At 47.9% G+C, this 27,274-nt stretch overlaps 1 protein-coding gene across 1 annotated transcript in view; it reads left to right on the top strand.

Annotated features, from left to right (window-relative positions):
* Positions 1 to 27,274, top strand: part of LOC311137616 (cytoplasmic FMR1-interacting protein 1 homolog) — a gene marked incomplete at its 3' end in the record, with an annotated part of 49,886 nt that overhangs the window by 557 nt on the left and 22,055 nt on the right. Inside the window, exons 2-6 of the mRNA XM_084172118.1 lie at positions 8,985 to 9,108; positions 9,320 to 9,409; positions 10,910 to 10,987; positions 11,233 to 11,334; positions 24,570 to 24,751. Of these exons, the coding sequence (XP_084028244.1) occupies positions 8,992 to 9,108; positions 9,320 to 9,409; positions 10,910 to 10,987; positions 11,233 to 11,334; positions 24,570 to 24,751 (569 nt within the window). The 5' untranslated portion in view covers positions 8,985 to 8,991. The remainder of the gene's footprint in view (positions 1 to 8,984; positions 9,109 to 9,319; positions 9,410 to 10,909; positions 10,988 to 11,232; positions 11,335 to 24,569; positions 24,752 to 27,274) is intronic.

Below are 27,274 nucleotides of genomic sequence, written 5' to 3'. Positions count from 1 at the left end.
TGGTTGTTGACTGACAAACCAATGACAAAAGACTGAGCGTTAAACCAGTGCTGCAAATAATTGACTGTTATATTGAGGAATAGAGATTTCAAAGTCGACATTTCATTAGTATTTCTGAACTAAAGTCATGCCCATTGCTCTGCAAAAGGTCCTGGTAGTCCTGGTAGCCATGATTAGCTGTTCAGGAGTCTTATGGCTTGGGGGTAGAAGCTGTTAAGAAGCCTTTTGGACCTAGACTTGGCGCTCCGGTACCACTTGCCGTGCGGTAGCAGAGAGAACAGTCTATGACTAGGGTGGCTGGAGTCGTTGACAGTTTTTAGGGCCTTCCTCTGACACCGCCTGGTATAGAGGTCCTGGATGGCAGGAAGCTTAGCCCCAGTGATGTACTGGGCCGTACGCACTACCCTCTGTAGTGCCTTGCGATCGGAGGCCGAGCAGTTGCCATACCAGGCGGTGATGCAACCAGACAGGATGCTCTCGATGGTGCAGCTGTTTAACTTTTTGAGGATCTGAGGACCCATGCCAAATCTTTTCAGTCTCCTGAGGGGATATAGGCTTTGTCGTGCCCTCTTCACGACTGTCTTGGTGTGTTTGGACCATGATAGTTTGTTGGTGATTTGGACACCAAGGAACTTGAAGCTCTCAACTTGTTCCAATACAGCCCCGTCGATGAGAATGGGGGCGTGCTCGGTCCTCTTTTTTCCCACAATCATCTCCTTTGTCTTGGTCACGTTGAGGGAGAGGTTGTTGTCCTGGCACCACACGGCCAGGTCTCTGACCTCCTCCCTATAGGCTGCCTTGTCGGTGATCAGGCCTACCACTGTTGTGTCGTGGGCAAACTTAATGATGGTGTTGGAGTCGTGCCTGGCCACGCAGTCGTGGGTGAACAGGGAGTTTAGGAGGGGACTGAGCACGCACCCCGGATGGGCCCCCCGTGTTGAGGATCACACGATGAATGAACTAAATTGCTTTGTTGATGTGTGTGGTAAAGGGATGTCCACTAGGCTAGAATGGTTTCTAATGACTCATATCAGATGTTTTGGGTTCGTGCTGCATGTCCCAGGTTTCTGTAAAACCATATTGTAACCATTCAGTGGTTGGTTGCTTGGTTGGTTGTGTCCTTCCTTGGCATACATCCACAATGCTTAATCCATTCTGCAATGACTCGCCACAAGCACTTCAAGAGAAACTTCTCTTCAAGCTCAACACTTCCATGTTGAGACCAGATAGGTCTAGTGACCCTCCAGCGAGGAACTCAGTTTGTGTGTTTGCCCAACGCCTTCCTTCCTAGTATGATCAGGTTAAGCACAGTAGAGAGACGGGGGAAGAGTTGCTGTTTTAGGAGACGTGAAAGAGTGCAGCTGTAGATGGGGGAGGGTGACAACTGGACCCTGGTATATCTGGATTTGTTGTGGTGTGGGGGGGTGGGAGGGTGGGGGGGGGGGAAGGATACGTTACTCATACTCTGCTAGTCGGTCCATTCGTTTACAAGGGTTTCATACCGGTTATTTTGGCAGCAGGAGTTTATTGTGATTTCACACCTTGTATGTTTCTGACATGGGGGTTTCCTCCACTGCTAACGTATTGCAGCTGTTCTATTGGAGGTGTTCATCTACAGAAGTGACATAGCTCTCTTTGCTTCTGGTCAAGACAAATCTACAATTCCAAAAACACTTGATTTGAGTAAGCTGCTGAGTCTACCACACCAAGCTGCATTATGTCGGTGTAACCCAGGGCCAGGCTACCACACCAAGCTGCATTATGTCAGTGTAACCCAGGACCAGGCTACCACACCAAGCTGCATTATGTCAGTGTAACCCAGGGCCAGGCTACCACACCAAGCTGCATTATGTCAGTGTAACCCAGGGCCAGGCTACCACACCAAGCTGCATTATGTCAGTGTAACCCAGGGCCAGGCTACCACACCAAGCTGCATTATGTCAGTGTAACCCAGGGCCAGGCTACCACACCAAGCTGCATTATGTCAGTGTAACCCAGGGCCAGGCTACCACACCAAGCTGCATTATGTCGGTGTAACCCAGGGCCAGGCTACCACACCAAGCTGCATTATGTCAGTGTAACCCAGGGCCAGTCTACCACACCAAGCTGCATTATGTCAGTGTAACCCAGGGCCAGTCTACCACACCAAGCTGCATTATGTCAGTGTAACCCAGGGCCAGGCTACCACACCAAGCTGCATTATGTCAGTGTAACCCAGGGCCAGTCTACCACACCAAGCTGCATTATGTCGGTGTAACCCAGGGCCAGGCTACCACACCAAGCTGCATTATGTCAGTGTAACCCAGGGCCAGGCTACCACACCAAGCTGCATTATGTCAGTGTAACCCAGGGCCAGTCTACCACACCAAGCTGCATTATGTCAGTGTAACCCAGGGCCAGTCTACCACACCAAGCTGCATTATGTCAGTGTAACCCAGGGCCAGGCTACCACACCAAGCTGCATTATGTCGGTGTAACCCAGGGCCAGGCTACCACACCAAGCTGCATTATGTCAGTGTAACCCAGGGCCAGGCTACCACACCAAGCTGCATTATGTCGGTGTAACCCAGGACCAGGCTACCACACCAAGCTGCATTATGTCAGTGTAACCCAGGGCCAGGCTACCACACCAAGCTGCATTATGTCGGTGTAACCCAGGACCAGGCTACCACACCAAGCTGCATTATGTCGGTGTAACCCAGGGCCAGGCTACCACACCAAGCTGCATTATGTCGGTGTAACCCAGGACCAGGCTACCACACCAAGCTGCATTATGTCGGTGTAACCCAGGGCCAGGCTACCACACCAAGCTGCATTATGTCGGTGTAACCCAGGACCAGGCTACCACACCATGCTGCATTATGTCAGTGTAACCCAGGACCAGGCTTCACTGTGGGAGTGAGAGGAGTTTATTTCCAACGGAGCTGGAATACTGGTCCCGCAGAACATATATCTGACCTCCAGCAGTCTGCAAAGAACACTATGACAATTCACGGCCTACTAGTGCAGGACTGCATGTCACTGTATTCATTTGTCATTTTACATATTTTCTCTATTATATGGGGAAAGTCCTATCTAACAACAAGACAGCTTTACTCCAGCTCCAGGTCTGTGAAGCCGTCTGCATGCTTCCCAGCCGTAACAGTTCAGAAGACTTTGTGTATTATGATGACAAGTTTTCTTTTGGGGGTTGTTCGGCCACACAACATTTTTTTACGAGACAAGCCAAAGTCAGTAGCCGAAAGTCTACGCCCCTTCGTCTGTGATTGGTCAACAGTAGGGATTATTCAATAGTCTTTCTTGTCATTCAACGAGAGAAGACTCGTTTTCATGCACATTGTTTCATTGAGAAATACTGAAATACTGAAATACTGAAATACTGCACCAAACATCTCAGTTAGATGTCAAATTGATGACTAAGATCTCCTCGGCAACAAGGTTAAAATTAGATTAATTCGGACTATTGTGGCTACGACGTCTCAAAATGGACAAACAGCTTGAAAAACAACAATATAACTAAGGTCTTTTAAGGCAGTATGCAAGCGCACTCGTTCAGTTTGCTGAGGATGCCTTTACTCTGTGGCTGCGTCCAGAGACCTCTGGTCAAAAGTAGTGCACTATGTAGGGAATAGGGTGCCGTTTGGAACGCAGACAGTCACAGTAACACCCATTACCCCAGGGGTTGATATACTGAGCTGTTGTTCACCTGGTGAGAAGGGTTTTAAAGCCCTACAGTACAGCCAAGACTAAACACGCTACAGGGAGGGATCAGGAACACAGGCTACCTCCTCCCATGTGTCCCCAGAGCCTGTCTGTTTCAGTCAGGCCTCCCATGTGTCCCCAGAGCCTGTCTGTTTCAGTCAGGCTACCTCCTCCCATGTGTCCCCAGAGCCTGTCTGTTTCAGTCAGGCCTCCCATGTGTCCCCAGAGCCTGTCTGTTTCAGTCAGGCTACCTCCTCCCATGTGTCCCCAGAGCCTGTCTGTTTCAGTCAGGGCTACCTCCTCCCATGTGTCCCCAGAGCCTGTCTGTTTCAGTTAGGGCTACCTCCTCCCATGTGTCCCCAGAGCCTGTCTGTTTCAGTCAGGCTACCTCCTCCCATGTGTCCCCAGAGCCTGTCTGTTTCAGTCAGGGCTACCTCCTCCCATGTGTCCCCAGAGCCTGTCTGTGTCAGTCAGGCTACCTCCTCCCATGTGTCCCCAGAGCCTGTCTGTTTCAGTCAGGGCTACCTCCTCCCATGTGTCCCCAGAGCCTGTCTGTTTCAGTCAGGGCTACCTCCTCCCATGTGTCCCCAGAGCCTGTCTGTTTCAGTCAGGGCTACCTCCTCCCATGTGTCCCCAGAGCCTGTCTGTTTCAGTCAGGGCTACCTCCTCCCATGTGTCCCCAGAGCCTGTCTGTTTCAGTCAGGCTACCTCCTCCCATGTGTCCCCAGAGCCTGTCTGTTTCAGTCAGGGCTACCTCCTCCCATGTGTCCTCAGAGCCTGTCTGTTTCAGTCAGGGCTACCTCCTCCCATGTGTCCCCAGAGCCTGTCTGTTTCAGTCAGGCTACCTCCTCCCATGTGTCCCCAGAGCCTGTCTGTTTCAGTCAGGCTACCTCCTCCCATGTGTCCCCAGAGCCTGTCTGTTTCAGTCAGGGCTACCTCCTCCCATGTGTCCCCAGAGCCTGTCTGTTTCAGTCAGGCTACCTCCTCCCATGTGTCCCCAGAGCCTGTCTGTTTCAGTCAGGGCTACCTCCTCCCATGTGTCCCCAGAGCCTGTCTGTTTCAGTCAGGGCTACCTCCTCCCATGTGTCCCCAGAGCCTGTCTGTTTCAGTCAGGGCTACCTCCTCCCATGTGTCCCCAGAGCCTGTCTGTTTCAGTCAGGCTACCTCCTCCCATGTGTCCCCAGAGCCTGTCTGTTTCAGTCAGGCTACCCCCTCCCATGTGTCCCCAGAGCCTGTCTGTTTCAGTCAGGCTACCTCCTCCCATGTGTCCCCAGAGCCTGTCTGTTTCAGTCAGGGCTACCTCCTCCCATGTGTCCCCAGAGCCTGTCTGTTTCAGTCAGGGCTACCTCCTCCCATGTGTCCCCAGAGCCTGTCTGTTTCAGTCAGGGCTACCTCCTCCCATGTGTCCCCAGAGCCTGTCTGTTTCAGTCAGGGCTACCTCCTCCCATGTGTCCCCAGAGCCTGTCTGTGTCAGTCTGCTTCTCTCCTCCTCTTAGGCCTATTCCTGGTACCAGGGCATTTAAGCCTCTTATGGGGGTAAATCCATTTGAATTCAATCACTTTTTGACAGCACCCCTTTTGATTTGAATGGAACCTTCCATACATACAGTTGAAGTCGGAAGTTTACATACATCTTAGCCAAATACATTTAAACTCAGTTTTTCACAATTCCTGACATTTAATCCTAGTAAAACTTCCCTGTCTTAGGTCAGTTAGGATAACCACTTTATTTTAAGAATGTGAAATGTCAGAATAATAGTACAGAGAATGATTTATTTCAGCTTTTATTTCTTTCATCACATTCCCAGTGGGTCAGAAGTTTACATACACTCAATTAGTATTTGGTAGATTTGCCTTCAAATTGTTTAACTTGGGTCAAACGTTTCGGGTAGCCTTCCACAAGCTTCCCACAATAAGTTGGGTGAATTTTGGCCCATACCTCCTGACAGAGCTGGTGTAACGGAGTCAGGTTTGTAGGTGCTGACTAGTTCAGTAGGAAAAGACAAGTGGTTTATTTACTTCTGTTTTCTTTTTCCTGGTGTCATTTCAGTTATCCACACAGTACTATTAATCACTGTTTAATAAAATGGCGAACACACTGTGGCCTGTGGTCTGACTCCATGGACACACTTTCTTTTGTGACTTTGAGGTGTGACACAATAAAGCTCAGAGTCCAAGCTTGGTCAAATCAGTTCCGTTTCTACTCTTTCGGGAGGGAAGACTGATATCACTGGAGGCATATTTTTACCCAGTTAACTGAAAAAGAGCTTGGATCTAATAAGCTGGGCTAGTTCATTAGTAGGACACGTGGTCCTGTGTAGCTCAGTTGGTAGAGCATGGCGCTTGCAACGCCAGGGTTGTGGGTTCGATTCCCACGGGGGGCCAGTATGGAAGAAAAAAAAATGTATGCACTCACTGACTGTAAGTCGCTCTGGATAAGAGTGTCTGCTAAATGACGTAGTTTGTGTGGCTTTAGCTGTTTAATATCTAGGTGTTGGCTTTGGGGGTGACCAGTGAGGTATACCTGCTGGAGCGCAGACTACGGGTGGGTGTTGCTATGATGTGACTTTAATATCCAGCAAGCTACTCCTATTTTCAGCTTTACCATGGCTGGTTGCGGAACAATTAGATTATATTTTAAGCATTCAATTAATACATCACTGATCAAATTAGTTTCCTGCAATTAAAGGGTTGGCCTAAATTAATGTCTGTCAGTATGTAGTCTCATCCGCCATGTATAGTTTAGTAAATACAAATGTTCTTCATCAATCTACACACAATACCCCATAATGACAAAGCGAAAACAAGTTTTTATACATTTTTGCAAATGTATAAAAATAAAAAAAACTTCAGAAATACCTTATTTACATAAGTATTCAGACCCTTTGCTATGAGACTCGAAATTGAGCTCAGGTGCATCCTGTTCCCATTGATCATCCTTGAGATGTTTCTACAACTTGATTGGAGTCCACCTGTGGTAAATTCAATTGATTGGAAATGATTTGGAAAGGCACACACCTGTTGACAGTGCATGTCAGAGCAAAAACCAAGCCATGAGGTCGAGCTGGCCGCTCGGCCAAACTGAACAATCGGCGGAGAAGGGCCTTGGTCAGGGAGTTGACCAAGAACCCGATGGTCACTGACAGAGCTCCAGAGTTCCTCTGTGGAGATGGGAGAACCTTCCAGAAGGACAACCATCTCTGCAGCACTCCACCAATCAGGCCTTTATGGTAGAGTGGCCAGACGGAAGCCACTCCTCAGTAAAAGGCACATGACAGCCCGCTTGGAGTTTGCCAAAAGGCACCTACATTTCTAAACCTGTTTTTGCTTTGTCATTTTGGGGTATTGTGTGTAGATTGAGGATTTTTTATTAATGTAATCCTTTTTAGAATAAGGCTGTAAGGTAACAAAATGTGGAAAAAGGGAAGGGGTCTGGATACTTTCCGAAAGCACTGTATCTCTACCTCCTATATCTGTGTGTTGTTCCAGCAGCATCATATCTCTACCTCCTATATCTGTGTGTTGTTCCAGCAGCATCATATCTCTACCTCCTATATCTGTGTTGTTCCAGAAGCATCATATCTCTACCTCCTATATCTGTGTGTTGTTCCAGAAGCATCATATCTCTACCTCCTATATCTGTGTGTTGTTCCAGAAGCATCATATCTCTACCTCCTATATCTGTGTGTTGTTCCAGCATCATATCTCTACCTCCTATATCTGTGTGTTGTTCCAGCAGCATCATATCTCTACCTCCTATATCTGTGTTGTTCCAGCAGCATCATATCTCTACCTCCTATATCTGTGTTGTTCCAGCAGCATCATATCTCTACCTCCTATATCTGTGTGTTGTTCCAGAAGCATCATATCTCTACCTCCTATATATGTGTGTTGTTCCAGAAGCATCATATCTCTACCTCCTATATGTGTGTTGTTCCAGCAGCATCATATCTCTACCTCCTATATCTGTGTGTTGTTCCAGCAGCATCATATCTCTACCTCCTATATCTGTGTTGTTCCAGCAGCATCATATCTCTACCTCCTATATCTGTGTTGTTCCAGCAGCATCATATCTCTACCTCCTATATCTGTGTGTTGTTCCAGAAGCATCATATCTCTACCTCCTATATCTGTGTGTTGTTCCAGCAGCATCATATCTCTACCTCCTATATCTGTGTGTTGTTCCAGCAGCATCATATCTCTACCTCCTATATATGTGTGTTGTTCCAGCAGCATCATATCTCTACCTCCTATATCTGTGTGTTGTTCCAGAAGCATCATATCTCTACCTCCTATATCTGTGTTGTTCCAGCAGCATCATATCTCTACCTCCTATATCTGTGTGTTGTTCCAGCAGCATCATATCTCTACCTCCTATATCTGTGTTGTTCCAGCAGCATCATATCTCTACCTCCTATATCTGTGTGTTGTTCCAGAAGCATCATATCTCTACCTCCTATATCTGTGTTGTTCCAGCAGCATCATATCTCTACCTCCTATATCTGTGTGTTGTTCCAGCAGCATCATATCTCTACCTCCTATATCTGTGTTGTTCCAGCAGCATCATATCTCTACCTCCTATATCTGTGTTGTTCCAGAAGCATCATATCTCTACCTCCTATATCTGTGTTGTTCCAGCAGCATCATATCTCTACCTCCTATATCTGTGTTGTTCCAGCAGCATCATATCTCTACCTCCTATATCTGTGTTGTTCCAGCAGCATCATATCTCTACCTCCTATATCTGTGTTGTTCCAGCAGCATCATATCTCTACCTCCTATATCTGTGTGTTGTTCCAGCAGCATCATATCTCTACCTCCTATATCTGTGTTGTTCCAGCAGCATCATATCTCTACCTCCTATATCTGTGTTGTTCCAGCAGCATCATATCTCTACCTCCTATATCTGTGTTGTTCCAGCAGCATCATATCTCTACCTCCTATATCTGTGTTGTTCCAGCAGCATCATATCTCTACCTCCTATATCTGTGTTGTTCCAGCAGCATCATATCTCTACCTCCTATATCTGTGTTGTTCCAGCAGCATCATATCTCTACCTCCTATATCTGTGTGTTGTTCCAGCAGCATCATATCTCTACCTCCTATATCTGTGTTGTTCCAGCAGCATCATATCTCTACCTCCTATATCTGTGTTGTTCCAGCAGCATCATATCTCTACCTCCTATATCTGTGTTGTTCCAGCAGCATCATATCTCTACCTCCTATATCTGTGTTGTTCCAGCAGCATCATATCTCTACCTCCTATATCTGTGTTGTTCCAGCAGCATCATGGCGTCCACGGTGACCCTGGAGGATGCTCTGTCCAATGTTGACCTTCTGGAGGAGCTGCCTCTCCCAGACCAGCAGCCCTGCATCGAGCCCCTACCCTCCTCCCTGATGTACCAGGTAAGAACTGTTCCCAGACCAGCTAGAGCCCCTACCTTCCTCCCTGATGTACCAGGTAAGAACTGTTCTCAGACCAGCAGCCCTGCATCGAGCCCCTGCCCTCCTCCCTCATGTACCAGGTAAGAACTGTTCCCAGACCAGTATTAATGTTCACAGAGCTAGCTGGTAGAATTCCTTTGATTCCAATCTAACATCCCATCTCTTTGCACAGCCCAACTTCAACACCAACTTTGAGGACCGTAATGCGTTTGTGACGGGGATCGCCAGATACATCGAGCAGGCCACCGTCCACTCTAGCATGGTAAGTACCAGTTTCCAGTTGCCATGTGTAGCATCATGAATACATAGAAAATTGATTCGCTATGCCTTTGGAATGAATAAACTCAGTTCATTAACTTCCTCTAAATTCTGTAGTTTGTTGGTACTTGGTGTGACGTGGGAAACGTAGTCCGCAGAACAGGGACAACAGAGAGGGGTAGGGTTAGAGAGAGGGCTGGTGGGACGCTTTATAGGGTGAATTAGGGTTTATATGGGTGAAATAAGGCTGAATACAGTGAAGTGGGTTGAGGAGACTTGGCTGGTCCCCTCAGGGTTCAGGGACGAGGATCCAGTCCAAGCTCCAGGTCTGCATCCCAAATGGCAGCCTAGTCCCTAGATAGACCCCTAGGGCTCTGGTAAAAAGTAGTGCACTATATAGGGAATATGGTACCGTTTGGGAAACATCCCAAGTCTCTCCACTGCACTGTGCCATGTTTGCTTTAGAAGGGGCATAGTGGGGAATAGTGGTGCTTTGTGCTCAATTACTGAGGGGTAATTGGGGTTGTAGAGCGCCTGCCCACCTGCCAAGGCTCCATCAAACAGCACTTTGGATGCAGCCAACCAGGCAGCCAACCAACCAGGCAGCCAGCCAACCAACCAGGCAGCCAACCAACCAGGCAGCCAACCAACCAACCAGGCAGCCAACCAGACAGCCAACCAACCAGGCAGCCAACCAACCAGGCAGCCAACCAGACAGCCAACCAACCAGGCAGCCAACCAGGCAGCTAGTCAGTCAGCCAGCCAGCCAGTCAGACAGCCAGTCAGTGAGTCAGTCAGCCAGCCAGCCAGCCAGCCAGCCAGCCAGCCAGTCAGCCAGCCAGCCAGCCAACCAGCCAGCCAGTCAGCCAGCCAGTCAGCCAACCAGCCAGCCAACCAGGCAGCCAACCAACCAGACAGCCAACCAACCAGGCAGCCAACCAGGCAGCTAGTCAGTCAGCCAGCCAGCCAGCCAGACAGCCAGTCAGTGAGTCAGTCAGCCAGCCAGTCAGCCAGCCAGCCAGCCAACCAGCCAGCCAGCCAACCAGCCAGCCAGTCAGCCAGCCAGTCAGCCAACCAGCCAGCCAACCAGGCAGCCAGTCAGCCAGCCAGCCAGCCAGCCAACCAGCCAGCCAGCCAACCAGGCAGCTAGTCAGCCAGCCAGACAAGCAGTCACAGGGACCAGAGCTGCTCTGAATGCACTGCAGCACTACCTCAGCAACCTCTGAGAGAGAGAGAGAGAGAGAGAGAGAGAGAGAGAGAGAGAGAGAGAGAGAGAGAGAGAGAGAGAGAGAGAGAGAGAGAGAGACTAGTAGCTGTATTAAGAGATGCAACTGATACACTACCTCAGAGAGAGAGGGAGAGAGAGAGAGAGAGAGGGAGAGAGAGACTAGTAGCTGTATTAAGAGATACAACTGATACACTACCTCAGAGAGAGAGAGACTAGTAGCTGTATTGTGAGTTAAAAAGTATGACTGTTTGAGAGCCTTTAAATGTGTTCCTTTAGAATGAGATGCTGGAGGAGGGCCAGGAGTATGCAGTGATGCTGTACACATGGAGGAGCTGCTCTCGCGCTATCCCACAGGTAACCACTGGATGGCTGATCTGATACGCCACATAACTCTTAACATTACAATACATTTTTTCACTGTTGTGGATCTTCATGCAACTGATCCCCCATAAGTATTACTCATGATCCCCCATATGTATTAATCATTATCCCCCATACAGTGGGGAAAAAAATGTTTAGTCAGCCACCAATTGTGCAAGTTCTCCCACTTAAAAAGATGAGAGAGGCCTGTAATTTTCATCTCTCCCTCCCTCTATCAGGTGAAGTGTAATGAGCAGCCCAACAGAGTGGAGATCTATGAGAAGACAGTGGAGGTGCTGGAGCCTGAGGTCACCAAGCTCATGAACTTCATGTACTTCCAGGTAACAACAACCAGCAACACCATCTGTCTTTGTGTACAGTTGAAGTCGGAAGTTTACATACACCTTAGCCTAATACATTTAAACTCAGTTTTTCACAATTCCTGACATTTAATCCCAGTAAAAATTCCCTGTCTTAGGTCAGTTAGGATCACCACTTTATTTTAAGAATGTGAAATTTCAGAATAATAGTAGAGAGAGTGATTTATTTCAGCTTTTATTTATTTCATCACATTCCCAGTGGGTCAAAAGTTTACATACACTCAATTAGTAATTGGTAGCATTGCCTTTAAATTGTTTAACTTGGGTCAAACGTTTCGGGTAGCCTTCCACAAGCTTCCCACAATAAGTTGGGTGAATTTTGGCCCATTCCTCCTGACAGAGCTGGTGTAACTGAGTCAGGTTTGTAGGCCTCCTTGCTCACACACGCTTTTTCAGTTCTGCCCACTGTCACGGTCGTCTATGTCGTCCAAGTATGACCAAGGCGCAGCGTGTCCAAGAAACATGACTTTATTAAATAAACGTAATCGAACTACAAACAAAAGACGACTCAATGAAGTCCACGGTACACTGACCAAAAGGAACAAAAACCCACAATTCCCACAGGAAAACAATCAGAATAAATATGGCTCCCAATCAGAGATAACGAGCCGACAGCTGACACTCGTTACCTCCGATTGGGAGTCATCGACCAAACCTAGAAATGCAGCCAACAGAAAGGCAAACCTAGAAACAAAACCAAAACCCAACAAAACAAAATACACCCTGGCTCAAATACAAAAGTCCCAGAGCCAGAGTGTCACAGTACCCCCCCCTAAAGGTGCGCACTCCGGGCGCACCAGCATACAGTCTAGGGGAGGGTCTGGGTGGGCGTCTGTCCACGGTGGCGGTTCTGGCCCTGGTCGTGGTCCCCACCCCACCTTAGTCACTATCCGCTTCCGTAGCCTCCTCCATATGACCACCCCCCAACTAAACCCCACTGGATTAAGGAGCGGCACCGGACTAAAGGGCAGCACCGGACTAAGGGGCAGCACCGGACTAAGGGGCAGTACCGGACTAAGGGGCAGCACCAGGATAAGGGGCAGCACCGGGCTAAGGGACAGCACCGGACTCAATGGCGGATCCTGGCTGGCTGGCTCTGGCGGATCCTGGCTGGACGGCTCTGGCGGATCCTGGCTGGACGGCTCTGGCGGATCCTGGCTGGACGGCTCATGGCTGGCTGAAGGATCTGGCTGCTCATGGCTGGCCGACGGATCTGGCTGCTCATGGCTGGCTGACGGATCTGGCTGCTCATGGCTGGCCGACGGATCTGGCTGCTCATGGCTGGCCGACGGATCTGGCTGCTCATGGCTGGCTGAAGGATCTGGCTGCTCATGGCTGGCTGACGGATCTGGCTGCTCATGGCTGGCTGACGGATCTGGCTGCTCATGGCTGGCTGACGGATCTGGCTGCTCATGGCTGGCTGACGGATCTGGCTGCTCATGGCTGGCTGACGGCTCTGGCTGATCCTGTCTGGCGGAAGGCTCTGGCTGATCCTGTCTGGCGGAAGGCTCTGGCTGATCCTGTCTGGCGGAAGGCTCTAGCGGCTCCGGTCTGGCGGACGGCTCTGAAGGCTCATGGCAGACGGGCGGCTTTGCAGGCTCAGTCCAGACGGGCAGTTCAGGCCCCGTTGGGCAGACGGCAGACTCTGGCCGTCTGAGGCGCACCGTAGGCCTGGTGCGTGGTGCCGGAACTGGAGGTACCGGGCTGAGGACACGCATCTCAGGGCTAGTGCGGGGACAAGCAACAGGGTATGCTGGACCCTGGGAACGCACATAAAGCCTAGTGCGGAGAGCAGCAACAGGACGCACCGGACTCGGGGAACACACAGGAGGCTTGGTGCGTGGTGTAGGCACTGGTGGTACTGAGCTGGAGCGGGGAGGTGGCGCTGGAAATACCGGACCGTGCAGGCTTACTGGCCCCCTTGAGCACTGAGCCTGCCCAACCTTACCCGGGTTGATGCTCCCCGTCGCCCGACCAGTACGGGGAGGTGGAATAACCCGCACCGGCCTATGTGGGCGAACCGGGAACACCATGCGTAAGGCTGGTGCCATGTACGCCGGCCCGAGAAGACGCACTGGTAGCCGGATGCGTTGGGCCGGCTTCATGACATCTGGCTCAATGCTCACTCTAACCCGGCCGATACGTGGAGCTGGAACGTACCGAACCGGGCTATGCCTGCGTACAGGAGACACCATGCGCTCTACTGCGTAACACGGTGTCTGCCCGTACTCTCGCTTTCCACGGTCAGTCCAGGGAGTAGGCGCAGGTCTCCTACCTGACTTCGCCACACTCCCTTTAAGCCCCCCCCCAAGAAATTTTTGGGTAGTACCCACGGGCTTCCAGCCTTGACTCCGTGCTGCCTCCTCATACCGCCTCCTCTCGGCTTTAGCTGCCTCCAGCTCTTCACGAGGACGGCGATATTCTCCCGGTTGTGCCCAAGGACCCTTTCCATCCAGTATCTCCTCCCATGTCCATGAATCCTTTATAGGTGGATACTGTTGCCGCTTGACACCTTGCTTGGTCCTGTTAAGGTGGGTTTTTCTGTCAGAGTGGTGTGTGTAGATGAGTGGAAGGAATCAAGCGCAGGAACCAGGATGACTTCAACCGTCTTTAGTAATGTTCAAAAACACGTGAACAATGAGTCGCCAACCCAACCGGGTGGCGCAAACAATTACGCACAAAAACACAGTGCGTTTAAACAAGAAAAGCGCACGCAGTGCGAGCTCTCGGGTAACAACAACGAGAGATACAATAAACTTCTCAGAGGCAGGCTGACAATAAACATGACTTTATTAAATAAACGTAATCGAACTACAAACAAAAGACGACTCAATGAAGTCCACGGTACACTGACCAAAAGGAACAAAAACCCACAATTCCCACAGGAAAACAATCAGAATAAATATGGCTCCCAATCAGAGATAACGAGCCGACAGCTGACACTCGTTACCTCCGATTGGGAGTCATCGACCAAACCTAGAAATGCAGCCAACAGAAAGGCAAACCTAGAAACAAAACCAAAACCCAACAAAACAAAATACACCCTGGCTCAAATACAAAAGTCCCAGAGCCAGAGTGTCACAGTACCCCCCCCTAAAGGTGCGCACTCCGGGCGCACCAGCATACAGTCTAGGGGAGGGTCTGGGTGGGCGTCTGTCCACGGTGGCGGTTCTGGCCCTGGTCGTGGTCCCCACCCCACCTTAGTCACTATCCGCCTCCGTAGCCTCCTCCACATGACCACCCCCCAACTAAACCCCACTGGATTAAGGGGCGGCACCGGACTAAAGGGCAGCACCGGACTAAGGGGCAGCACCGGACTAAGGGGCAGTACCGGACTAAGGGGCAGCACCAGGATAAGGGGCAGCACCGGGCTAAGGGACAGCACCGGACTCAATGGCGGATCCTGGCTGGCTGGCTCTGGCGGATCCTGGCTGGACGGCTCTGGCGGATCCTGGCTGGACGGCTCTGGCGGATCCTGGCTGGACGGCTCATGGCTGGCTGAAGGATCTGGCTGCTCATGGCTGGCCGACGGATCTGGCTGCTCATGGCTGGCTGACGGATCTGGCTGCTCATGGCTGGCCGACGGATCTGGCTGCTCATGGCTGGCCGACGGATCTGGCTGCTCATGGCTGGCTGAAGGATCTGGCTGCTCATGGCTGGCTGACGGATCTGGCTGCTCATGGCTGGCTGACGGATCTGGCTGCTCATGGCTGGCTGACGGATCTGGCTGCTCATGGCTGGCTGACGGATCTGGCTGCTCATGGCTGGCTGACGGCTCTGGCTGATCCTGTCTGGCGGAAGGCTCTGGCTGATCCTGTCTGGCGGAAGGCTCTGGCTGATCCTGTCTGGCGGAAGGCTCTAGCGGCTCCGGTCTGGCGGACGGCTCTGAAGGCTCATGGCAGACGGGCGGCTTTGCAGGCTCAGTCCAGACGGGCAGTTCAGGCCCCGTTGGGCAGACGGCAGACTCTGGCCGTCTGAGGCGCACCGTAGGCCTGGTGCGTGGTGCCGGAACTGGAGGTACCGGGCTGAGGACACGCATCTCAGGGCTAGTGCGGGGAGAAGCAACAGGGTATGCTGGACCCTGGGAACGCACATAAAGCCTAGTGCGGAGAGCAGCAACAGGACGCACCGGACTCGGGGAACACACAGGAGGCTTGGTGCGTGGTGTAGGCACTGGTGGTACTGAGCTGGAGCGGGGAGGTGGCGCTGGAAATACCGGACCGTGCAGGCTTACTGGCCCCCTTGAGCACTGAGCCTGCCCAACCTTACCCGGGTTGATGCTCCCCGTCGCCCGACCAGTACGGGGAGGTGGAATAACCCGCACCGGCCTATGTGGGCGAACCGGGAACACCATGCGTAAGGCTGGTGCCATGTACGCCGGCCCGAGAAGACGCACTGGTAGCCGGATGCGTTGGGCCGGCTTCATGACATCTGGCTCAATGCTCACTCTAACCCGGCCGATACGTGGAGCTGGAACGTACCGAACCGGGCTATGCCTGCGTACAGGAGACACCATGCGCTCTACTGCGTAACACGGTGTCTGCCCGTACTCTCGCTCTCCACGGTCAGTCCAGGGAGTAGGCGCAGGTCTCCTACCTGACTTCGCCACACTCCCTTTAAGCCCCCCCCCAAGAAATTTTTGGGTAGTACCCACGGGCTTCCAGCCTTGACTCCGTGCTGCCTCCTCATACCGCCTCCTCTCGGCTTTAGCTGCCTCCAGCTCTTCACGAGGACGGCGATATTCTCCCGGTTGTGCCCAAGGACCCTTTCCATCCAGTATCTCCTCCCATGTCCATGAATCCTTTATAGGTGGATACTGTTGCCGCTTGACACCTTGCTTGGTCCTGTTAAGGTGGGTTTTTCTGTCAGAGTGGTGTGTGTAGATGAGTGGAAGGAATCAAGCGCAGGAACCAGGATGACTTCAACCGTCTTTAGTAATGTTCAAAAACACGTGAACAATGAGTCGCCAACCCAACCGGGTGGCGCAAACAATTACGCACAAAAACACAGTGCGTTTAAACAAGAAAAGCGCACGCAGTGCGAGCTCTCGGGTAACAACAACGAGAGATACAATAAACTTCTCAGAGGCAGGCTGACAATAAACATGACTTTATTAAATAAACGTAATCGAACTACAAACAAAAGACGACTCAATGAAGTCCACGGTACACTGACCAAAAGGAACAAAAACCCACAATTCCCACAGGAAAACAATCAGAATAAATATGGCTCCCAATCAGAGATAACGAGCCGACAGCTGACACTCGTTACCTCCGATTGGGAGTCATCGACCAAACCTAGAAATGCAGCCAACAGAAAGGCAAACCTAGAAACAAAACCAAAACCCAACAAAACAAAATACACCCTGGCTCAAATACAAAAGTCCCAGAGCCAGAGTGTCACACCCACAAACTTTCTATAGGATTGAGGTCTTTCTGATGGCCACTCCAATACCTTGACTTTGTTGTCCTTAAGCCATTTTGCCACAACTTTGGAAGTATGTTTGGGGTCATTGTCCATTTGGAAGACCCATTTGCGACCAAGCTTTAACTTCCTGACTGATGTCTTGAGATGTTGCTTCAATATATCCACATAATTTTCCTTCCTCATGATGCCATCTATTTTGTGAAGTGCACCAGTCCCTCCTGCAGCAAAGCACCCCCACAGCATGATGCTGCCACCCCCGTGCTTCACGGTTGGGATGGTGTTCTTCGGCTTGCAAACCGCCCCCTTTTTCCTCCAAACATAACAATGGTCATTATGGCCAAACAGTTCTATTTTTGTTTAATCAGACCAGAGGACATTTCTCCAAAAAGTACGATCTTTGTCGCAATGTGCAGTTGCAAACCGTAGTCTGGCTTTTTTATGGCGGTTTTGGAGCAGAGGCTTCTTCCTTGCTGAGCGGCCTTTCAGGTTATGTTGATATAGGACTCATTTTACTGTGGATATAGATACTTTTGTACCTGTTTCCTCCAGCATCTTCACAAGGTCCTTTGCTGTTGTTCTGGGATTGATTTGCACTTTTCGCACCAAAGTACGTTCATCTCTAGGAGACAGAACGCGTCTCCTTCCTGAGCGGTATGACGGCTGCATGGTCCCATGGTGTTTATAGTTGCGTACTATTGTTTGTACAGATGAACGTGGTACCTTATGGCGTTTGGAAATTGCTCCCAAGGATGAACCAGACTTGTGGAGGTCTACACATTTTCTTCTGAGGTCTTGGCTGATTTCTTTTGATTTTCCCATGATGTCAAGCAAAGAGGCACTGAGTTTGAAGGTAGGCCTTGAAATACATCCACAGGTACACCTCCAATTGACTCAAATGATGTCCAACAGAAGCTTCTAAAGCCATTACATAATTTCCTGGAATTTTCCAACCTGTTTAAAGGCACAGTCAACTTAGTGTATGTAAACTTCTGACCCACTGGAATTGTGATACAGTGAATTATAAGTGAAATAATTTGTCTGTAAACAATTGTTGGAAAAATTACTTGTGTCATGCACGAACTAGAAATTTGTGGAGTGGTTGAAAAACGAGTTTTAATGACTCCAACCTAAGTGTATGTAAACTTCAGACTTCAACTGTAGATATTCCTCCAATGTTCTGTCACCGCAGTGTTTTCCTGAAGGACATGGAGTAGCCAGCCAAATAGAAAAGTAGCCAGCCAGGGAGTTCTGGGATGTGGGGGTCCGGGGGGGACACGCCCCCGAAATAGTTTTGGCAGAACAAGCTCTATAGTGTTGCCCTCTGGTGCATTCTAATGTCTTGATTCCATCTGAAATACACAGCTAAATGATTGGATACTTTAACGACTTTACCAGATCAGTAAAATTAGTTGTGGTATAGAGTAGAAAGACATGACTTTACAATTTAAATAACTGAACATTTACGAATTCAGTGTGTTTAGTTGTTTTGGATATCAACTAGGCCTAGGCATATACAGTGGGGAAAAAAAGTATTTAGTCAGCCACCAATTGTGCAAGTTCTCCCACTTAAAAAGATGAGAGAGGCCTGTAATTTTCATCATAGGTACACGTCAACTATGACAGACAAATTGAGAGAAAAAAATCCAGAAAATCCCATTGTAGGATTTTTAATGAATTTATTTGCAAATTATGGTGGAAAATAAGTATTTGGTCACCTACAAACAAGCAAGATTTCTGGCTCTCACAGACCTGTAACTTCTTCTTTAAGAGGCTCCTCTGTCCTCCACTCGTTACCTGTATTAATGGCACCTGTTTGAACTTGTTATCAGTATAAAAGACACCTGTCCACAACCTCAAACAGTCACACTCCAAACTCCACAATGGCCAAGACCAAAGAGCTGTCAAAGGACACCAGAAACAAAATTGTAGACTTGCACCAGGCTGGGAAGACTGAATCTGCAATAGGTAAGCAGCTTGGTTTGAATAAATCAACTGTGGGAGCAATTATTAGGAAATGGAAGACATACAAGACCATTGATAATCTCCCTCAATCTGGGGCTCCACGCAAGATCTCACCCCGTGGGGTCAAAATGATCACAAGAACGGTGAGCAAAAATCCCAGAACCACACGGGGGGACCTAGTGAATGACCTGCAGAGAGCTGGGACCAAAGTAACAAAGCCTACCATCAGTAACACACTACGCCGCCAGGGACTCAAATCCTGCAGTGCGAGACGTGTCCCCCTGCTTAAGCCAGTACATGTCCAGGCCCGTCTGAAGTGCATTTGGATGATCCAGAAGAGGATTGGGAGAATGTCATATGGTCAGATGAAACCAAAATAGAACTTTTTGGTAAAAACTCAACTCGTCATGTTTGGAGGACAAAGAATGCTGAGTTGCATCCAAAGAACACCATACCTACTGTGAAGCATGGGGGTGGAAACATCATGCTTTTGGGCTGTTTTTCTGCAAAGGGACCAGGATGACTGATCCGTGTAAAGGAAAGAATGAATGGGGCCATGTATCGTGAGATTTTGAGTGAAAACCTCCTTCCATCAGCAAGGGCATTGAAGATGAAACGTGGCTGGGTCTTTCAGCATGACAATGATCCCAAACACACCGCCCGGGCAACGAAGGAGTGGCTTCATAAGAAGCATTTCAAGGTCCTGGAGTGGCCTAGCCAGTCTCCAGATCTCAACCCCATAGAAAATCTTTGGAGGGAGTTGAAAGTCTGTGTTGCCCAGCGACAGCCCCAAAACATCACTGCTCTAGAGGAGATCTGCATGGAGGAATGGGCCAAAATACAAGCAACAGTGTGTGAAAACCTTGTGAAGATTTACAGAAAACGTTTGACCTGTGTCATTGCCAACAAAGGGTATATAACAAAGTATTGAGAAACTTTTGTTATTGACCAAATACTTATTTTCCACCATCATTTGCCAATAAATTCATTAAAAATCCTACAATGTGATTTTCTGGAAAAAAACATTCTCATTTTGTCTGTCATAGTTGACGTGTACCTATGATGAAAATTACAGGCCTCTCTCATCTTTTTAAGTGGGAGAACTTGCACAATTGGTGGCTGACTAAATACTTTTTTCCCCCACTGTATGATCAGGACTATTTTCCAAGATCACCTTTTTTAACCGGTCTTCTCTTGAGATTAAAGTAATATTTCCATATGAATTGCCACAATGATGTTTGTTCTTCAAATGATGTATTTGATTGGTTCTGCAGCTGTCGACTCTTAAGGAAACCAGGGTGAACTATCTCTTTAACCTCTTAAGGATCGGACCCGTTTTTTTAAAATTTTCGCCTAAAATGACATACCCAAATCTGACTGCCTGTAGCTCTGGATCTGAAGCAACTAACTTTCACTCAAGAGAAAGGCCACAATATAATATTGTAGTTTAGGCGCAATTTAGATTCTGGCCACTAGATGGCAGCAGTGTGTGCGCAATGTTTCAGATTGATCCAGTGAAGCATTGCAATACTGGACTATTTTGTATCAAGTCTGCCCAAATGTGCCGAATTGGTCAATTGATACATTTTAAAGTACATAACTATAGAGAACATACAGAAATTATATGGTGATACAAAATGTAAGTTTACACACTCCCAGGAATGTCATACATGATGGATCATTAGCTTATACACTAACTTTCACACATCTAGATGGCCGGGTGGGTTGGGTGTGGAGCCAGAGACAGCAAGGGTTCAAACTGTGGAACCCAGTTCCTACATTTGAATATAAAAATGGATTTAATCAAACAAAACCATGATACATTTTATCTCTGGGACCCTTAGGATGACAAATCAGAACAAGATTACTAAATGTAAGTACATTATTTACCTTCAGAGGTGAATGTACCAAACCAGTTGCCGTGATACTTTTTTTGTTGTTGTGCACTCGTCTCAAACAATAGCATGGTATTTTTTCACTGTAATAGCTACTGTAAATTGGACAGTGCAGTTAGATTAACAAGAATTTGAGGTTAAAAATAAAAAACGGAAATATCACATTTACATAAGTACTCAGACCATTTACTCAGTACTTTGTTGAAGAACCTTTGGCAGCGATTTCAGCCTCGAGTCTTCTTGGGTATGATGCTACAAGCTTGGCACACCAGTATTTGGGGAGTTTCTCCCATTCTTCTCTGCAGATCCTCTCAAGCTCTGTCAGGTTGGATGGGGAGCGTCGCTGCACAGCTATTTTCAGGTCTCTCCAGAGATGTTTGATCGGGTTCAAGTCCGGACTCTTTCTCGGCCACTCAAGGACATTGAGACTTGTCCTGAAACCACTCCTGCATTGTCTTGGCTGTGTGCTTAGGGTCGTTTTCCTGTTGGAAGGTGAACCTTCGCCCCAGTCTGAGGTCCTGAGCGCTCTGGAGCAGGTTTTCATCAAGGATCTCTCTGTACTTTGCTCCGTTCATCTGTCCCTCGATCCTGACTAGTCTCCCAGTCCCTGCCGCTGAAAAACATCCCCACAGCATGATGCTATCACAAACATGCTTCACTGTAGTGATGGTGCCAGGTTTCCTCCAGATGTGACGCTTGGCATTCAGGCCAAAGAGTTCAATCTTGGTTTCATCAGACCAGAGAATCTTGTTTCTCATGGTCTGTGAGTGTTTAAGTGCCTTTTGGCAAACTTCAAGCGGGCTGTCATGTGCCTTTTACTGAGGAGTGGCTTCTGTCTTGCCACTCTACCATAAAGGCCTGATTGGTGGAGTGCTGCAGAGATGGTTGCCCTTCTGGAAGGTTCTCCCATCTCCACAGAGGAACTCTGGAGCTCTGTCAGAGTGACCATCAGGTTCTTGGTCACCTCCCTGACCAAGGCCCTTCTCCCCCGATTGCTCAGTTTGGCCGGGCGGCCAGCTCTAGGAAGAGTCTTGGTGGTTCCAAAATTTGCTAAAATTTCTAAAAACTTGTTTTATGGGATATTGTGTGTAGATTGATGAGAAAAACAACAATTTAATCAATTTTAGAATAAGGCTGTAACGTAACAAAATGTGGAAAAAGTCAAGGGGTCTGAATACTTTCCGAATGCACAGTAGGAGAGACACTTCAGAACCTTATTGCCTTTATTTTCTGACTGTCTTTTTTGCCATTTAAGAATGTGTTATTCAATGTGTTTCAATGGGATTTGGTACTAAAGACCAAATTCAATATTTTATCAAATAATTTTTATATATATATATATTTTTTTTATACCTAAAGGGGTCCTAAAATTCAAAATCAAATAGCTAAATTATGGTATGACCATCTAAAAACAATTATATACGTCAGCTTAAAACCCCCCCCCCCACCAACGTCTCAACACAAGCTGATTTGTTGTCAATCAAAGAACAGTAAATAGGTTATTCACCCTGACTCTGCCTGGCTATTGGCCAATGAAACACACTGAAGAAAATAAATAAATAAATAAATGAATGAATGTGCCACAAAATAATAATGAAGTGGATTTCAACTCATTACATTAATTACATGAATTACATTACATTACCATTTACATTTTACATTTACATTTTAGTCATTTAGCAGACGCTCTTATTCAGAGCGACTTACAGTTAGTGATTACATTTTTTTTTTTTTATACTGGCCCCCCGTGGGAATCGAACCCACAACCCTGGCGTTGCAAACGCCATGCTCTACCAACTGAGCTACATCCCTGCCGGCCATTCCCTCCCATACCCTGGACGACGCTGGGCCAATTGTGCGCCGCCCATGAGTCTCCCGGTCACGGCCGGCTGCGACAGAGCCTGGATTCGAACCAGGATCTCTAGTGGCACAGTTCAAATCAAATCAAATCAAATCAAATTTTATTGGTCACATGCGCCGAATACAACAGGTGCAGACATTACAGTGAAATGCTTACTTACAGCCCTTAACCAACAGTGCATTTATTTTAAACAAAAAAGTAAGAATAAAACAACAACAAAAAAGTGTTGAGAAAAAAAGAGCAGAAGTAAAAAATAAAGTGACAGTAGGGAGGCTATATATACAATAGAATAAAGTGACAGTAGGGAGGCTATATATACAGGGGGGTACCGTTGCATAGTCAATGTGCGGGGGCACCGGCCAGTTGAGGCAGTTGAGGCAATATGTACATGTGGGTAGAATTAAAGTGACTATGCATAAATACTTAACAGAGTAGCAGCAGCGTAAAAAGGATGGGGTGGGGGGGCAGTGCAAATAGTCCGGGTAGCCATGATTAGCTGTTCAGGAGTCTTATGGCTTGGGGGTAGAAGCTGTTGAGAAGTCTTTTGGACCTAGACTTGGCACTCCGGTACCGCTTGCCGTGCGGTAGCAGAGAGAACAGTCTATGACTAGGGTGACTGGAGTCTTTGACAATTTTGAGGGCCTTCCTCTGACACCGCCTGGTATAGAGGTCCTGGATGGCAGGGAGCTTTGCCCCAGTGATGTACTGGGCCGTACGCACTACCCTCTGTAGTGCCTTGCGGTCAGAGGCCAAGCAGTTGCCATACCAGGCGGTGATGCAACCAGTCAGGATGCTCTCGATGGTGCAGCTGTAGAATTTTTTGAGGATCTGAGGACCCATGCCAAATCTTTTTAGTCTCCTGAGGGGGAATAGGCTTTGTCGTGCCCTCTTCACGACTGTCTTGGTGTGTTTGGACCATGATAGTTCGTTGGTGATGTGGACACCAAGGAACTTGAAGCTCTCAACCTGTTCCACTACAGCCCCGTCGATGAGAATGGGGGCGTGCTCAGTCCTCTTTTTTTTCCTGTAGTCCACAATCATCTCCTTTGTCTTGGTCACGTTGAGGGAGAGGTTGTTGTCCTGGCACCACACGGCCAGATCTCTGACCTCCTCCCTATAGGCTGTCTCATCGTTGTCGGTGATCAGGCCTACCACTGTTGTGTCGTCGTCAAACTTAATGATGGTGTTGGAGTCGTGCCTGGCCATGCAGTCATGGGTGAACAGAGAGTACAGGAGGGGACTGAGCACGCACCCCTGAGGGGCCCCCGTGTTGAGGATCAGTGTGGCAGATGTGTTGTTACCTACCCTTACCACCTGGGGGCGGCCCGTCAGGAAGTCCAGGATCCAGTTGCAGAGGGAGGTGTTTAGTCCCAGGATCCTTAGCTTAGTGATGAGCTTTGAGGGCACTATGGTGTTGAATGCTGAGCTGTAGTCAATGAATAGCATTCTCACGTAGGTGTTCCTCTTGTCCAGGTGGGAAAGGGCAGTGTGGAGTGCGATAGAGATTGCATCATCTGTGGATCTGTTGGGGCGGTATGCAAATTGGAGTGGGTCTAGGGTTTCTGGGATTATGCTGTTGATGTGAGTTAGCACTGCGATGCAGTGCCTTAGACCACTGCGCCACTCAGGAGACATTACTTTACATTACTCAGGAGACATTACTTTACATTACATTAATTACATTACATTACCACTTACATTACATGAACTACATTACATTAATTACATTACATTACCACTTACATTACGTTACATTACCACTTACATTACCATTTACATTACATTACCACTTACATTACGTTACATTACATTACCACTTACATTACGTTACGTTACATTACATTACATTAATTACATTACCATTTACATTACATTAATTACATTATATTAATTACATTACATTACCATTTACATTACATTACCACTTACATTACGTTACATTACCACTTACATTACGTTACATTAATTACATTACATTACCACTTACAAGCAATGTATAGTTGATGTGCTCTGTTTTGACATTGACCCTCTCTCTGTTTTCTCCTCTTCAGCGAACGGCTATAGACCGGTTCTGTGGGGAGGTGCGCCGTCTCTGCCACGCTGAGAGGAGGAAGGACTTTGTCTCGGAGGCCTACCTCCTGACCTTGGGGAAGTTCATCAACATGTTCGCTGTGCTGGATGAACTCAAGAACATGAAGTGTAGCGTCAAGAACGACCACTCCGCATACAAACGGTACTATACACACACACACACACACACACACACACACACACACACACACACACACACACACAGGATATGTCCTTTATACATTATCATTTAGCAGACGCTCTTATCCAGAGCGACTTACAGTAGTGAGTGCATACATTTTCATTCGTACCGGTCCCCAGTGGGAATCGAACCCACAACCCTTGCATGGCAAGTGCCATGCTCTACCAACTGAGCCACACTGAGTGCACTACTTTTGAACAGGACCCATGGCACATCAATCAGCTTGCTCATCTAGCAGTAATACACTATAGGTTACCCTTGGAGCCTACTGCCGGACCATGTGACAGTAATACACTATAGGTTACCCTTGGAGCCTACTGCCGGACCATGTGACAGTAATACACTATAGGTTACCCTTGGAGCCTACTGCCGGACCATGTGACAGTAATACACTATAGGTTACCCTTGGAGCCTACTGCCGGACCATGTGACAGTAATACACTATAGGTTACCCTTGGAGCCTACTGCCGGACCATGTGCACCTATTACTCTTTGTAATTGTCCCCAAGAATAAAAAAAAGAGTCGATTGGTCGAAATATTTGAACGTGTATTTTTTCCTCATATATATATATATATAGAGAGAGACACCGTATGTTTTTAAAAATAAAATCAACTATATGTACTGAACTTGTCTGATGCTTTAATTAAGCATGCTGTTTTGATTAAATAATTATGACACATAAATGACTCGAGGGAGTCAGAGATGAAGATAGTTTAACCAGAAGGAAATAACCCCCCCCCCCCCCCCCCCTGCTGCAGATTCTGCCGCTACGCTCCTGATGTTGCTGGTAATAGGCTTCAGCAGGGGTCGGCAACGTTTTCCGTTTGGAGTGCCAATCTATTGTACCGTTTCTACCGATCTGCGTGCCAGTTATGATTTTCATTATTCTTTGTATCTCAAAATCATTGTCATGTGGTTCATCTAAATTATATCTACATGTAAATGAAAATGGTACACATTTTAAAGTAACTTCTATTGCCATTGCCAACTATTTAAAAATAGCCGACATAAAGCCCCCCCAAAGAAACAATGCAGCCTGCAGGTGGAAAATATCCTGATGATAATAAATTCTGCAACAAACTTGCAACATTGTATAAAATATTCTGGGCCCTGACATTTTCCGGTGCCAGTGAGCTCTGGCTTAAAAATAAATAAATAAAAAATGTTTAGGGGGTAGATCAAATTTAATATTGCAGATAGTATGGCTTCCATCAATGTAATTGTCTGCATCATTTCCAATCCCCCATATATTTTTTAGTATGTTACAGTACATTCGGAAAATATTCAGACTGATTGACTTTTTCCATATTTTGTTACTTTACAGCCTTATTATAAACTGGATTAAATAGTATTTTTCCCCTCATCAATCTACACACAAAGCAAATGACAAAGCAAAAACAGTTTTTTAGTAATGTTTGCAAATGTATAAAAAATAAAAAAACAGAAATATCACATTTACATAAGTATTCAGACCCTTTACTCAGTACTTTGTTGAAGCACCTTTGGCAGTGATTACAGCCCCGAGTCTTCTTGGGTATGATGCTACAAGCTTGGCACACCTGTATTTGGGGAGTTTCTTCCATTCTTCTCTGCAGATCCTCCCAAGCTCTGTCAGGTTGGATGGGGAGCGTCGCTGTCCAGCTATTTTCAGGTCTCTCCTGAGATGTTTGATAGGGTTCAAGTCTGGGCTCTGGCTGGGCCACTCAAGGACATTCAGAGACTTGTCCCGAAGCCACTCCTGCGTTGTCTTGGCTGTGTGCTTAGGGTCGTTGTCCTGTTGGAAGGTGAACCTTCGCTCCAGTCTGAGGTCCTAAGCGCTCTGGAGCAGGTTTTCATCAAGGATCTCTCTGTACTTTGCTCCGTTCATCTTTGCCTTGATCCTGACTAGTCTCCCAGTCCCTGCCGCTGAAAAACATCCCCACAGTATGATGCTGCCACCACCATGCTTCACCGTAGGGATGGTGCCAGGTTTCCTCCAGATGTGACGCTTGGCATTCAGACCAAAGAGTTCAATCTTGGTTTCATCAGACCAGAGAATCTTGTTTCTCATGGTCTGAGAGTCTTTAGGTGCCTTTTGTCAAACTCCAAGTGGACTGTCATGTGCCTTTTACTGAGGAGTGGCTTCCGTCTGGCCACTACCATAAAGGCCTGATTGGTGGAGTGCTGCAGAGATGGTTGTCCTTCTGGAAGGTTCTCCCATGTGAAATGTTTCGGTACCCTTCCCCAGATCTGTGCCTCGACACTATCCTGTCTTGGAGCTCTACGGACAATTCCTTCGAACTCATGGCATGGTTTTTGCTATGACATGCACTGTCAACGGTGGGACCTTATATAGACAGGTGTGTGCCTTTCCAAATCATGTCCAATCAATTGAATGTACCACAGGTGGACTCCAATCAAGTTGTAGAAACATCTCAAGGATGATCAATGGAAACAGGATGCACCTGAGCTCAATTTTCTAGTCTCATCGCAAAGGGTCTGA

This window comes from Coregonus lavaretus (genome assembly GCF_964263955.1).
Source record: "Coregonus lavaretus genome assembly, chromosome: 11".
In the NCBI taxonomy this organism is placed as follows: domain Eukaryota; kingdom Metazoa; phylum Chordata; class Actinopteri; order Salmoniformes; family Salmonidae; genus Coregonus; species Coregonus lavaretus.
The sequence above is the reverse complement of the archived record's forward strand: the minus strand, read 5'-3'. Positions and strand labels throughout refer to the sequence as shown.